The 15222-nt window shown below is 41.1% G+C and overlaps 1 protein-coding gene across 7 annotated transcripts in view; it reads right to left on the bottom strand.

The window, feature by feature from the left end:
• RBFOX1 (RNA binding fox-1 homolog 1) overlaps window positions 1–15222 on the bottom strand; it is a 1462962-nt gene that overhangs the window by 1206384 nt on the left and 241356 nt on the right. For all 7 annotated transcript variants that reach the window (XM_032591615.1, XM_032591614.1, XM_032591620.1 and 4 more), the window contains exon 2: window positions 200–262. In XM_032591615.1, coding sequence (XP_032447506.1) covers window positions 200–262 — 63 coding nt within the window. The remainder of the gene's footprint in view (window positions 1–199; window positions 263–15222) is intronic.

Here is a 15222-nt window from a genome sequence, read left to right as displayed (position 1 = left end):
TGTTCCTTGTGGGGGTTCTGCCTGGCACATCATCCTCTCACCTCTGAATCCAATGCAGTAGAGCAGAAAAGAAAGACACAGGCAGGCAGCACAGTGTTTGTGGGAACTTCAGGCCTGCAGAAGAGAGCTTTTCATCGCAAACACGATCAAAGAAATAGATGTATTTATGTAATGAAGGTTCAAAAGCGGTCGCACTTACTGAATGCTGAGCCCGATCAAGGAAGCTGTAAGTCCCACTGGCATGAGTTCTTTGAGCAGTTTCCTAGGGAAGAAGAGAGGGGGAGACTTGAGTATCAAGGAACGTACTCTCGTATTGTGCCTTAACCTGTCTTGTCATCGTCCTATCTGGCTAACCTCTAAAATAGGCTTTTGATGAAACAGTGTATTTTACAATGATGATGGTAGTGATGATGAAAAGGATTAAGATCAAGTCTTTCAATATATTTTCATTTAATTCTTTCACACTCCGATTAGGAAGGTATTACTATTTTCTCTGTTTCACAAGAGGAAACCAAGGCTCAGACAGTTCAAGTAAGTCATACTTGCACAAAGTATGCATTAAGGTAGCAGAGCCTGGATTTGAACTGGGCAATTGGGTACCAAGTTTACAACAGGTCTGCTATGCACATGCCTTCTACAGTGAGCTCTATGCTATAGGATGTGTTCAAGGAAAGATGAGAGGCCAATTTTTCAGAGAAATTATTGCCTGGAGTTAGGCAAAAAGAGATAAACTCTCTTTCCAACTCTAGAACTCTAGGATTCTATAATGGTCAATCCCATGATGGCTAACACTCAAAGTGACTGTGATACAAGGTGCCCTATCAATAATCAATTTCAGAAACATGGCTATCATCTCCCAATCAGAAGGAGTAAGATCCATGTCCATTAATATTTAAATATCAAAACCAAATATCACTCAAACTGCAGATGGCCATTATAATCTCATATAATTCAGTGGGTTGGGGGAGAGGTCATCTCTAATCACAAAGACTTACTAATAGATATGAGAGAGTTACATGGCACCCTAGACTCAAGAGAATTGATTCTGACCCGTTCCCACTCTGGGGTCATGGGAGTAGCAGAGGTGGGATTGGTTTGCAGGATTCTAGAACCTGTTCTAGTGTTCTATTATTTCTCTCGAGTAGTGACACAGTGTGTGCTCAGATTCAATGGAACTCACAAGTTTCAGAGTTTAATTATAAACAGTATTCACAGATATATGTTTGGAAAATATTCTCCCGTTCTTAATAGCTTTTAAAAAAAATTTTTTTAACATTTATTTGAGGGACAGAGAAAGACAGAACATGACCGGAGGAAGGGCAGAGACAGAAAGGGAGATAGAGAATTTGAAGCAGGCTCCAAGGCTCTGAGCATCAGCACAGTGACCAATGCGGGGCTCAAACTCAAGAACCATGAGATCATGACCTGAGCTGAAGTCGGACGCTTACCCAACTGAGCCAAAAGTCGGATACTTAACCAACTGAGCCACCCAGGTGCCCCTCTTAATAGCTTAATATGATGGAGGTTTTTTTTTTTTTTTTCCCAATCTTCATATTTGGTGAGCCCACTGGTGTTGATAAATTAGAGCGTCTGAAAATAGAGAGTGGTTCTAAAATAGCGGAAAGAGAGATTTGCATCTGGAGAAGCCTGAAAGTATACACAGCTGTGAAGTTGTAAGGATGGTGGTAACAGTGGTCATTTATCTGTCCTTTCTTCTTTCCTTCCATTCATCCGTCCATCCATCCCAATCATCCATGACTCTGCTACCTACCAGCTTTGTGACTTTGATCAAGTCACTTAACTTTTCTTTGTCTCAACTTCTTCAACTATAAACTGAGAATCATATAGTGCCTATCTCAACAGATTGAGGTATTAGAAGTTAGTATTTGTAAGGCACTTATTTAGTATTATGCCTGGCACAAAGTCAATGTCATTTAAAAGTTGTTTATTATTATTATTATTATTATTATTATTATTATTATTATTGAAGTATAGTTGAAATACAATATTTTATTAGTTTCAGGTACACAACATAGTGATTTGACAATTTTAAAATGCTCACCACAATAAGTTTAGTTACCACCTGTCACCATAAAAAGTTATTATAATACTTTTGACTATATTCCCTACAATGTACTTTTTATCCCATGACATTCATTTTATAACTGGAGGTTTGTATGAAAGTTTATTATTATTTATCAAGCCCCTCTTTATGCCAAGCACTATTCTCTTGGTGCCTACAGTCCAGGGGGAAAGTCAGATCTTGGTCAGGGATGGTGGGGAAGACTTTGCCAAGGAAGCAGCAATGGAAATGAGATCTTCATGATGAGAAGAATGTAACCACATGAAGTGATAGAATATGATTTGGGAAAAGGAGGCAGAAAATTTAGGAAATGAATAGTCAAAGTGTATAATTATCTTCTATAAATTCATAGTATGCCTCAGCTGGAGAATTATCTGTGTCCTAGTAAAAAAATATTAATGATGATAATAGTAATAGAAACAATAGCAGTAGCAACAGTTTTATTGAACCCATAGTATATCCAGACTTTGTATCAAAATCTACATGTGTCTTCTTATTTATTAAAAATAACGATGGCTTCTTTTGTCAGGTTCCACTTCCTAACTCTTGGGCAACTCTCTCTGGTACTTCTTCCTTCCCTTCACATAGTCGCTTACATATTCTAGGATCCAGCTAAACTGATGCCTTAAAGACAGAAGGCATCGTTATACCTCTAGGCCTTTGGTCACATCTTTCTTCCTCAACTGCCCTAATCCTGGCTCAATTTCAACTTGTTCTTCAATGTCCACCCAAGTGTGAACTTCTCTCTGCAACTTTCATTGACCTGTCCAGCTGGACTGAATTTTTTCCAGGGGCTCTGTGGTCTTTCACACACCCTTCTATCTGAACAAGAATCACACACTCTAACCCACTGTAGAGCTGGTCTGTTCTGGCTGTGAGCTCCTGGAGGCCAAGGACAATGTTTTACTGATATTTGGTAGCCTCATTGTCTGGCACAGTGCCCAGCCACTTAGCAGCGGCTCACTACACTGGACGGAATCAGCAGTGATTCCTCATTGAACCAAAGTGGTATAGCTCCAAGGAAGGGCATTGAAATTTATTCCAGAGAGAGGTTCTCCCTAAGCAAAACAGCCATCACTGGTGTTCCCATATTTGGTACCCAGACGATAATATTAACTTCTCATCCACATCAGCTTCATGCCCACACCTTTAGATCTGTTTTTAACCCAACCTGCAGTCGAAATGAATTTTATAACCACCCCCCTTACTAATAAGAATCCATCAAATTCTCCAGGCAGATTGTTTTATAAAAGCAAACAAAGGCCGAGAACCATTGTTACAAGGTGAGAATAGAAATGGTCATTAGCAGCAATGGCACCAGACAGTGAGAAAAATCTAAGATGCTCTCTAGAGTTCCAGAGGAGCTGTATATGTTCAAACCAAAACAAAACAAAAACAAACTAAGATTGTCCTGAGTTTGCAATTACTCTTGCAAACTACCTTAAGAGCAATTTGTGACCAGGGAGAATCTTGGGTCCCAGAGGAATTGGGTGGAATTCTCATCATACTGAGACCAAGGCTGGAGCCAAAGGGCTGCAAGTGAACAAAATTTTAAAGGACATCAGAACAAAGTCAGGCAGAACAGAGGTGAATGCTCGCTTCCTGCATTAGCTGCCCTCACCTCTGCACTTTGTCCAAACGGACGCAAAAAATAGCGAGCCAATTACTTCCAAAACACTGGAGTTGATGACCCCTGGGTAGGCAGCGTGCAGTTTAACTCTCTCATTCGGTAAATCGGGCTGGTACTGGAGTGTTTCCACTCCCACAGACTGCCACAGACTGCTTGAGGATTTCCCCACTTGGACGACCGCAATAGGCTGCAGAGATGGCCTTCTGTCCCCAGGCTTTCACCTCTAATTCCTCCAAAGAGCTGGCACAGCAATCTTTACGGAATGTGACTGTGACTATATTGCTTGACTATTTAAACCCTGCACTGATGGCTTCCCATTCCATTCAGGACAAAGCCTATGCCTTGTGACATAGCCTGACATCCTGCATGGTGTGCTTCTGGCCACACTCCAGCTTTATTTATTTATTAGTGAGCAGGCACACCCTCCCTCTGGACACCTAGTGTACCAGCCCTGGGGACCTTCTAGTTCCGGATCATACGTGATTTGCCACCTGCCATGGGGATACTGTACATGCTGCATCTTTGACCTGGGATGCTTTTAACACCCACTAACTCCCATTCATCATTACTTTCTTATGGAAACCCCTACTACATGGTCTCAAGAGCTGTTCCTCATAGCACATAGCATGGCTATCACTTAACACTCAGGCACAAATGATTTAACTGATGTCTGGCTGTCTCCACTATGTTAACTGTATGAGGGCAGGGACTATGTCTATCTCACTCACCATTTTGACACCAGCTCCAACCACACTGTTGTGAATATGAAGGTATTCAACATATAGTTGCCAAAGGAAGGATAGGTGGAAGGGAGGAGGGATGGAAAGAAGGTTTCCTCATTGTTTTGCTAACTTTACACAGGCTTTGGCTGACTACACAGATTTTCTGAGTTATTTCCTTCCCTCTACCCCATCTCTGCCTAGCACAGATCTGGAAGTCATGTCTGAAGTATATGATCCTGGCTCCATTAGGGCTGTGTTCAGTAGTAATGAAACCTCACCTGATCTCAGTTCAATTTTCTCCCAGGAATGTGGAAGGTACTCTTGAGTTTTTGCTAGTTCCTAGAACTGAGAACTCAGTAATTGTGGGGTCACCATTCTCTGCCATGTATTCACTGAGAAGAAGAGAATAAGCCAGGCTCTGGAGCAAGAAAAATTGATTTGAGAGAAGAATAGGCAAGACTGGAAAGGCCATGGGAGGGAGATTTCTGGGTGGGGCTGAGACTCACTCCTATGCTGGGGGATAAATATCCACATTCTGTGAGCTACTTTGAGTATGCTTCTATTAACTGTCAACAAAAGAGGTACATGTAAGACATTGGTCTCAAAGGGTGGCATCTCACCTAACTAGGGGGATTCTCTACCAACCCTTCATTCAGATTAGGAAGCTGTATCTTAATCAGTGATTGTGAGTGGGTACACACTCTCTAACCTTACTCAGGTGTCTGAAGTTTAACTGTCCTAAAAAGGGGTCTCAGGCCACATCAAGCACAGACTAATGCAGCCAGTATCATATGGGCTTTTTATGTGCAATTTGGCAATGATGGGGCATGGAGAAGCTAGTACTGACCATATCTGGGATGGGAGGAGAATAAATCAAGATGGGGAGTACAATGAAGTTTCCTTAGGTTGGAGATAGAGACCCTCTCCAAGGGAATCCAGTGACTCTCAGCCATGTGACAGGAGCCTGCTGACCAATGGCAGCTACTACAGGTGGATGATCAGACCAACCACACTTGGTCATGCAAACAATTCAGTATACCCCTGGATTTGTTCTAGGATCTAGGCACCCTGAGCTCTAGACTGAGAACTGATATGTAATTTTACTGTCCATGTGTGGTTTATTTCCTAGGGAGAGCCATAGGTTAAAGACCATCTCCCATTGTGATCACACATAAGCATTCTACACAGCAAGGGCGGCAAGAGATACTTTGAAAGTTGATTCTCCTATATCATCTTTTAGCGTCCCAGCCCATCCCTTCAGATGCCTGGTCTCTGCATTGATTATTCCCAAAATATTCTCTTTTTTCCCCTTGTATTTATTAAATGTAAGTGACTGCTGAACAAGAACAAAATCTGAGATAGTAGTTCTAAACTAAAACTGAATGCTCCATGCCCTCTAATATCACTATCTGGTCCCATACCTGGGATTCTGTTCCTTCTTTGTCTGCCAGGTAAACATGTACCTATTCTTCATGTCCTTGGGGAGCCCTTGCCAGGCACAATAAAGAGCTCCCTCTTCCTCAGTCTTAGAATTCCATTAGTGATTCTGAGCACTCATTACTCATAGACAATGGTCTCTATGTTGTCCTCCCCAACGGATTTACATTCCTCAGCACCTTAAAGCCCTAGGCTGTGTTTTACCTTATTTATGAGTGACAGTACTCTATGGATTTTGGACAGAGAATTGGGTTCAAATTAATTCTCCCATTCATTAAGATATGTAACTTTGGGCAAGCTGCTTGACATCTCTGAGCCTCGGTTTTCTTCTCTATCAATTGGGTGTAATAATGCCCTCCTGAGAGGGTTGGTGTGAGGAGTACACGATGCAATTACCTGGCACTGCTACTCAATAAATGCCCGAGAATGATGCCTACTTGGTCAACAACAGTCAATCCAATAAAAAAAAAGGCTTAATATGTTTTGCAAAATTTTGCCAAAGGGTAAGATTATCCAGATGATGGCAAGATCAGAGCCAAGGCATACCAATGGCCAACACAACACTTGGCACAAAGTAGGTGCTCAGTAAGATTTCTGAAAATAAAGAACTAATGAAGCTCTTCCCTTAATGATGAAATATAACTGTAGCTGCTACTCCAAGGCTTATATTTGACTTGTTATACTGTCTAAATGCAATAAACATCAATTAGCCTGCCTGCTGCATTTAATTTGGCTGTACCCACCTGTCCAGTAAGGACTCAGGTACAGTATCTGTGACTTCTCCATGGGAAGCTTCTTCCCAGTCTCCCTCCCTAGGGAAGCAAACTTCTACTTAAAGCTCCAGGGACCTTCGAAAGACTAACGATATTACACCCCACATGCCACCCCTCCTTTGAGGCTTATTGTTGGTGTGTTTAATTTCCTGTCTTGGCCTTACAGGAGATTTCTAATGTTTGGGCTGTAGGGTATGTTCTGATTAAAAATAATCCTCCCAATTACAGGTTGGCATGAGCCTCCCGTCACATGCACTCTGCCACCAGCCTCTGCTTCCCTGTCAGCAATAATTGTGTCTGCAGTGCCTAACTGTAAATGAAAACCCAAGGGGCAAGTTTGGGTCCCTGGTTCCCAGGCCGCACTGGATCTTTTAATTTGCACTGTCTGTCAAAAAGACGCTGCTATGTGTACTCCAAAGAAATCCTGAGACTCTCAGATTCAAGGCTAGAAAGAGCAAAGGTACCACAGCCTTCTTGGAGAAACTGTATTTGAACCTGCCAGAGATAACAGGGTATGTGTAAGGCAATGAGGTTCTTTTTATTCCGTTCCAAACTTTAGTTACACCCAGTATAAAAAGGGAAGCTGAACTCTAGGGAAATTTCAAGATGTATTATTATTATTATTATTATTACTTTTGTTATTATTTTTACCAAGTTCATGAGACAGGACATCAAAATCAAAGCATACAATAACAACTCTGTGAAAGTAAATATACCTGATACCTGATTATTTTAATTTAAATAACATTAAAACTTTTTGGGTGTACAGTGAGAGGAAAGAAAGATGTTCTTTTAGGTGGGAAATACCATCAATTTCTTCCTATACAAGCAGAGAGATCACCCTATAGCCAGGTCCACATTGGGCACTGAAATATGGTGTTGAGTCAAACAGCGTCACTTGGAGACAGTACTGAGCAAAGTTTTGTGTTAGGAGAAATGAAGGGGAGCATGGTTTTGGTGTGCCTCTATATTCCACATCCCTTTTTCTAAGAATGGTGCCTGCCCAGGAATGCACCTGGTCTTGCTCATACCTTGTTCCCCCCTGGACAGATGATATGAAGCAGAGATATCTGACCCTTGGATGAACATTAGGGGCCCTATCTTAGGAATCTACAATGGGGACATGAAAACAATGTGTCACTATGTCAGCTTGTAGGCATGGCATCTGCACAGTGATGCAGAATGAGGACCTAGGGCACGTTCTGAAATTAGTAACAGCGGTCAAGGAGAAGGCACAGCAGACCAAGTCCATCTGTGGAAAGCAGGGTAAATGGAGTCAATGCAGAGAGAAGCAGAGGAGCCCACACAGTGGAAGGGACACAGTGTGCAGAGCTTGGCACCTGGGTTCCAAAAGCATTCATAATTCTTATTCCACCACTCCTGATGTCCTGCTGAACATTCTACACAGAGGATGAACGTGAAATACCAGTGTGTCTTTCTAAGAAAGTGTGCTTTCGGCTAGCCTAGCTTCAGTGGTTTTCTACCACTTACAACACCAACATGTTTTGGTGACCAAGTTATTCACGTAAGACCTATCAGGACCACACATAGGTTCGAACCCAGGCAACTGTGCTGATAAAGCTTGCCATAGATCAAATTCAACACCTGGCCTGTTTTTGTAAATAAAGTTTTATCGAGACATGGCCACATTCATTCAACTATGTATTATCTGTGGCCACGTTCATGCTAACACAACAGAGCTGAGTAGTTGTCAGACTTTATGCCTTACAGACCCTAAAATATTTACTACTTGGCCCTTTATAGAAAAAGATTGCCACCCCTGGATATCTGAGGCTTACACAGATTCCCACAGAGATTCACCAAGATCTAAATAAATAAATGTATAAATAATAAAAATCACAACTGTTATGATCACTATTTAATACTAAGCATCTAACATGTACCGACTGGGCACAAAATCCCCTGTGGGCACGACATCCATTATTCCCCTTTTGATGATGATGAAGTAGGCATTAAAAAATCTGAAAGAATTTGTAGCAGGTATTACCATGAATAATCAGTAAAGCCAGCATCCAAATCTAGTTCTGTGTGACTCTAAACATCATACTTTCAGCCCACATTTGATACAGCTATAATTTTTTCTAAAAACAGAGATGCTGCCTAGTCTGGCTTTTTTGGTGGTGCCCTGCAGCTCATTTCTAGCACGAGGAGGGAAAGTATGACCACCACCCTCACAAAGCAGCTTTCCTGAAATAGTTTCCTTAACCAGTCCTACTGCGAGCCCAAAAATCTTCACATTTCCACCATTTAAAGGGGGGATTTTCTGTGGCCTGGGATGTTTCCTTAGAGGTACGGGGGGTTAGAGGAAAGTAAATCAGAAGAGGGAAGATTTTTAATTCCTGGAGACAGATTCTTAGGTTGAATCATAAAAGACCAGCAGAAATGGATAGGAACCATTGGCTGATTACTGGCATTGCACAAAATTGTTTGGAAGACAGAAATGCTCCTTCCCATCATGGCAGAAATGGCCAGTGAGTTCTTTCTATCAAAAGGAATGAGGCTTTTTCAGCAAGTGTTCATGAGTTCACATGAACTGGGTTTACTCAAATCCATCAGTGTCTGGAGCTGGCCTGGTACAAACTCGGGATTAAGGAGACCAAAGGATCTTATCCATGTAGAAACCATGAAACTCCTCACATGAAAAACTCAGGATGGAAAAAGAGTACCAACCTCCGCAGAAATTTGACACAGGAAGCTTTGCTGCTTCAAGGAAAGTGATAACGGAGAGGGCTCAGTGTCACCTGCAAGGCGCCAGGCTCCTGGAGCAAGGCTTGAAGAAAAAGCAGACCCCCTCTGCATCCACCTCCCCCCACCGCCACACACACACTGTGTGGTTTCTACCCTGTGTGGTTTCAACTCTCATCTCAAATATCGCTTCCTTTGCCTCCCGGATCCCTCTCTGCAGCAAATCTAGGACAGGCTTCTTCTCCTTGCATTTATCAGTTATAGCTGCATGGCAAAACACCACCATTTGATTAGTATCTGCCTCTCCTGCTGAACTCCATGACTGAATACTCATGAGGACTCTGACACCGAGGGTTTTGTTCCACTCCGAATGCTCTGTACCTAACCCAGCACCTGGAACAAAACCGGGGCTCAGTAAATATTTGCTGAATAGATGAGTGAATGGCTAATTCCAGAACGAAACCACATTCTCTGGCATCCCCAGGGTATCAATCTGAGACCCAGGGGTGCAACACTAACCACCCTGTCCTGAAAGGTATTTCTTTAAGCCCAACTTCCCTATCCACCCAAGGGTCCAGCTTCTTACAAGTCAGTTGGAGGAAAGATCACAACATTTTAAGAAATCAATGTAGACATAAAGGAAAAACTTTAACCATGGGAGTCATCCCCACTGGGATACAAACCCCAGTTTCAGTATTTCCTTGTGTGTGACCTTGAGTAAATTACTTTACATCTCTGGGTCTCAATTCTCTTGTGTGTGGGGTAGAGGGGGCGGGAAGAAGATTATTCTTCGTAGATTCTTACAACAATTAAATGAGATTACATAGGAAGAGAGTGTGGGGTACAGCTATGGTGGGTGTTCTAAGAGCTGCACCTACTTTAATCATATTGAAGTCCTCCTGCCAAGGGGAGGTCTTGAGAAACAAGGAAAAGTGATGGAGAAGGTTGTGATACTAAAGGAACTCAGGAAGTAAGTATCTAATGGAGACAGACAGGGACATATGTATGTGAGTGTACATAAAGACAATAAAAATAGCAAGAGAATAATAATCATAACGATAGCAGCACTCCCCCACCCCGCCCCGCTCACTTTGTGCCACGTGCCGCGATAAACAATCTGCATGGAGCATCCCCCTGAATTCTCATTGTATCCCATGCTGTGGGCATTATTATCTTTAATTTTCAGATAAAGCATGATATTCAGAGAGGTTAAGTATTTTTGCAAGTCCCACAGAGAAACTACAACCTGATCCTGATCTAAACGGCGATTATGCAATATTCGCTGTCAAAGAGAATATTCCTATTCTAACTAAACATCACCTGCTTGTGGCAGCCCAGAGAAGCTTGGTTCCAGAGAAGCATCTTGGGTGACTTCACAGAGGCACTGATGTGCTTTTACAAGAGAGGAGCTTAGCTGTGCCGTGACACCATCATGGCTCTCAAAACACAGGGGAAGCTACTGCACAGGGGATCATCCCTTCCCAACCAACTCCCTTTTGGGTATTATCCACCGTCTCACTAGTTCTACTGCTCTTTGTCATTGAAAGAGAAACTATACAGGGATGAGCAACAGGCTTACAAAGGGAGGCCTCTCAGACATTGTGATTCGAAGTTACAGTCTCTTCCCCTGCACTGCAAGCATCCCTTGGCAGCCTTGGGACTCCCTTTGTCAGGTGTATGGTGCCTAGGGGAAGATCCTCCCCATGACTCTCACTGTCCTCCTTTCATAACACCTGGAAGGCTGGGGGGCTAACCTAACCAGTTTCACTGGAGTGAAGTGGAAAATGGATAGAGTAATCAGAGAGCGTGCAAGAGACTGAAATACAGACAGATTTATAAGAGCCGGGATACAAAGCACATTGTTGGGAATGCATGGCGCTTTTGTGGATTAATCATCTTTTACTTTGAATCTATTTTTCAATGAAAAGTAGCTTTCGTTTCTATTACGAAGATTAATGTGTCAACAATACACAACAACATAAATGAGACTGTAGTGGAAAAGGGACAAAAAGAGACAAAAAAATAAAAACAAAAACAAAAACAAAAACAAAAGGCAAGGAAAAAACAAAACCCTCAGTACACAGGGTGATATATTTGCTCAGATTACTGCTTTATTTACACCACTGAGAACACTTTATTTTTGAGCTTCATAACTCATTGCTCTAGAAAGAAAAGGAAACTAGCTAGCAGCGCCTGCTTCAACATGAAGAAAGAAAATATACCATAAAGAAAACCCAACCTCTACCCTGTAGGTCTCATTTTTTTTTTTAATTCTACTTAATATGTGTTGGACTCCAGAGCACCTTATTACCTTATTTAATTTAGGCCAGGAAAGATGTCTCAGAATAAAAATGGCACTAAAGTGATAGGAACTAAGCTATGAAATGTGGACATCATATTTTCTTCAGAGAGATAATCAGCTTATCAGAATTCATTTCAACCTAAGAAAGGTCTCACAACTACACTGAAAATTCAAGCTGGTCTCATCATCTCGAGAATGTAATCTCCAGGAAATGGTAAAACTATCAAGGCCAGCTTGGTGCAGTAATCTTTATGTATAAGAACAGTCGGCATCAGATCCTGACAGAATCACTGTGGCAGGGTCTGCTCTCAAGAATGGGGGAGACCTCTCTATAAAATACATGAAGTACCTTTGCTGATAATACCACCATTTTTTTTTATGAGTCACGGAGGGTATTTTTCAAAGATGCATTGCTACATTCTTTACATCTAAAAATTCTCCCTAACTGGGTATTCTGTAAAAATATAAAGCCTTAAAAAAGTTTCCGAAATTAGTCACTAAATTAGGTGTGGATTTTAGTACCATTCTTGCTGTTAACTAGCTGTTGGGCCTGGATTAAGTTACTTAACTGGCTCTGGGCTTCAGTTTCCTCATTTTCATAATAAAGGGGTTGGAGCTTCTTGTTTTTTTTTTTTAATTTAAACTGCTCTTTTCTGTAATTTCTCCTGGTAATCTGGTTCATGTGCATTCTTACAGTTAGGAAAATCAAGGAAAGCAAGAGCAAAGACACCCCAAAGTGTGTGTAAGTTTCAAGAGGAGTCAATGCTAACATAGAATATGCTGTGTGCCTCTTGGTATAAAACTTCCGCCCCATATAATTCCCCCCAAAAGAAAAAAAAAATTAAACAAAAATAGAGAAAACCAGGTAAAAACTATTTTTAAAAGATATACAACAGATTTTCAAAGATAAAAGAAAATTCCCCATAGCCAATCCTTTATGCTCAGCAAAGAACCACAAAGCCAGTTGGTAGAATGTTTTGAAAAACAAAGGCAACGAAATGAAGGAAAAAGAGCTAGGTAGAAAGGTGGATCAATACAGCACTCAACATCTCCGTATGGGAGAAGGAAAAGTCATAAAACTAGGCCAAAGTTATGAAGCGTTGGGTAAATGTTCCAAGGGCCACATTGGGTAACAATCAAAAGTTACGTGTGTAATGTGAGACTTCATCCACACTTGTTTTGGGTGATATTTTCTTTATAGCATAATTTCTAGTAAGTAATAAATATTGTAGACACAGCTACAAGAAACATAAGTTTCAGGACAAAAAATATTTGCCTCTGTGGTTTTGTCATGAGAAACAGTATCGTATAATGGTAAGAACTCAAGATCCACAGAAAGCAAAACTTGAATTGTGATTTTTGTCTGTGTTTGACATTAGGACATTCATGGACCTCTCTGCACCTCGGCATCTCTTTTAGCAAATGGCTACCAGTATTCTATACCACAGGATTGCTCTGAGAATTAACTGAAGTAATGCATCTAAAATGCTTCACAAAATGCTTGCACATACCTCTGTGATAATTTTTAGCAACTTCTATTTTGTGAAGCTTCATGTTTTAGGCTCAGATGGCATTTCATTTATACAGTATTTACTACTAAGTTCCAGACTGTCTTCTAAACTTTCTCTGTAATATTTTTTCATTAAAGAATCTTCACAGAAACACTTATAAGTTATTTTTACTCATTTCTCAGGAAACTAGATCTGATAAAGCTCTAACTTACCCAAAAATGCTTCATCCATTCCCAAGAATTAGAAAAGTATCATAATAATAAAAGTACTTACTTTACTAAGATCTGCATTACTTAATAAGAAAATAGTCCTTAATCCTAGAGCAAACTCCTAGCTAAGCATTTGAAAAAAAAAAAAAAGTAATTCACTTAATTTCCACCCATGGTCCACATACTTTGATAGCATGTGACACCCATCAAAAATATGGAATTCATGCATCTGAAACTCTAAGTTACTCTACACAGATTTAGAGTCTTGGTGTGTATAATTTCAGATTTGAAATAGGTAGGCATATTAAGTACTACAACTTAAAGAAGCAAAAGAAAGAAAAATCTATATTCCAAAGTTTCCAGATTCCTTTTCTAATCTTCAAGGATTTTCTCCAATGGCAATTCAAAAAAAGTAAACACTGTTAAAAGGAACATAATGTAAGTTATTTTGCTCATTTTAATGTGTGCATCGACTCATTAATCCTTTCAGTATTTTCTGAGCCCCCACTTGTGAAAACCATCAAAGCATGGTCTCAGGCACAGTTCTGGATTCAGAGATGAATGGGATGCCCTGTTTTTCAAACTAGCTCATATCCATAAGAGCTGATAGGAAGCAACGGAAAACAAGGTTCCAAGCAGAAGAAAGTAAGGAGTGACGCATTTGGACTTGGTGGGGGGAGGGGGGGTGCAGGAAACATACATGGTAAAGTGACAACTAAAGTGATTTATGGAGAATTACTAGGATTTATTTGTTCAACAGTCAAAGAAGGGGAACATGAAGAACTGGACAAAATGCTACTTAAAGAAAGAGGGTGGCTGAAACAGGTGGAAACATGAAATTTTATGGCATACTGGGGAATTGTGAGCAATTGTCATGAACCAGAATGGAGTAAGGTTATTGAGGGGAATGACCCTGGAAAGAAGAAACCAAATGTAGGTGGCTCCGTGGGCCAGACCTAGCAACTGCACTAAGGAACAGAACACTTACTATGTGCTTCACGCTAGGCACTGTGCTCCCTGCTTTGCACAGGCTCAGGGCTGAGTGTCCCTAATAATTCTGTCAGGTAGGTATTCTTGACACCAGTCTCACAGTTGAGTAAACAGCTCAGGAAGACAGGTAGAGGAAAGACACCTGAGTAACAAGATGAGGAGCCAGGTCCTTAATCGATACCAACAGATCCCAAAGGCCATGAACTAAACCACTGTAAATGAATGCGTTTAGGCTTTGGCTGGTAGTCATGAAGGATCCATGAAGGACGTCTGAGGAAATGGATGAAACATTCCTACCTGTGTTTTATGAGAATAACTGGCCAAAGTGTACAAAATGGACTAGAAGAAAGAGACAGAAAGACAGAGGCTCAGGAAGCTATGGTAAAATGCAATTTCTGAAGCCACTTACTTCCTCTGACTACTTATTTGCACTGCACCATTTGCTGACTTTGTGACTTGGGGCAAGGTTCTCAACTTCTCTGACCCTCAGTTTTTACATCTATACTATGGGAATCAGAGTAATGCCATTCAACTCAAACGTTGTTTTTTTTAAATTTTTTAATGCTTTTTTTTTTTTTTTGAGACAAAGAGCCTGAGTGGGAGAGGGGCAGAGAGAGAGGGAGACACAGAATTGGAAGCAGGCTCCAGGCTCTGAGCTGTCAGCACAAAGCTTGACACAGGGCTCAAACTCATGATTGGTGAGATCATGACCTGAGCTGAAGTTGGATGCTTAACCGACTGAGCTACCCAGGTGCCCCAAAAGGTTTTTTTTTTTTTCATTTTTTTAGGTTTATTTATTTTGAAAGACAGAGAGAGCAGAGGAGGGCAAGAGATAAAGGGAGAGAGAGAACCCCAGGCA

The sequence above is a fragment of the Lynx canadensis genome, chromosome E3 (genome assembly GCF_007474595.2).
Source record: "Lynx canadensis isolate LIC74 chromosome E3, mLynCan4.pri.v2, whole genome shotgun sequence".
Classification (NCBI taxonomy): Eukaryota; Metazoa; Chordata; class Mammalia; order Carnivora; family Felidae; genus Lynx; species Lynx canadensis.
The sequence above is the reverse complement of the archived record's forward strand: the minus strand, read 5'-3'. Positions and strand labels throughout refer to the sequence as shown.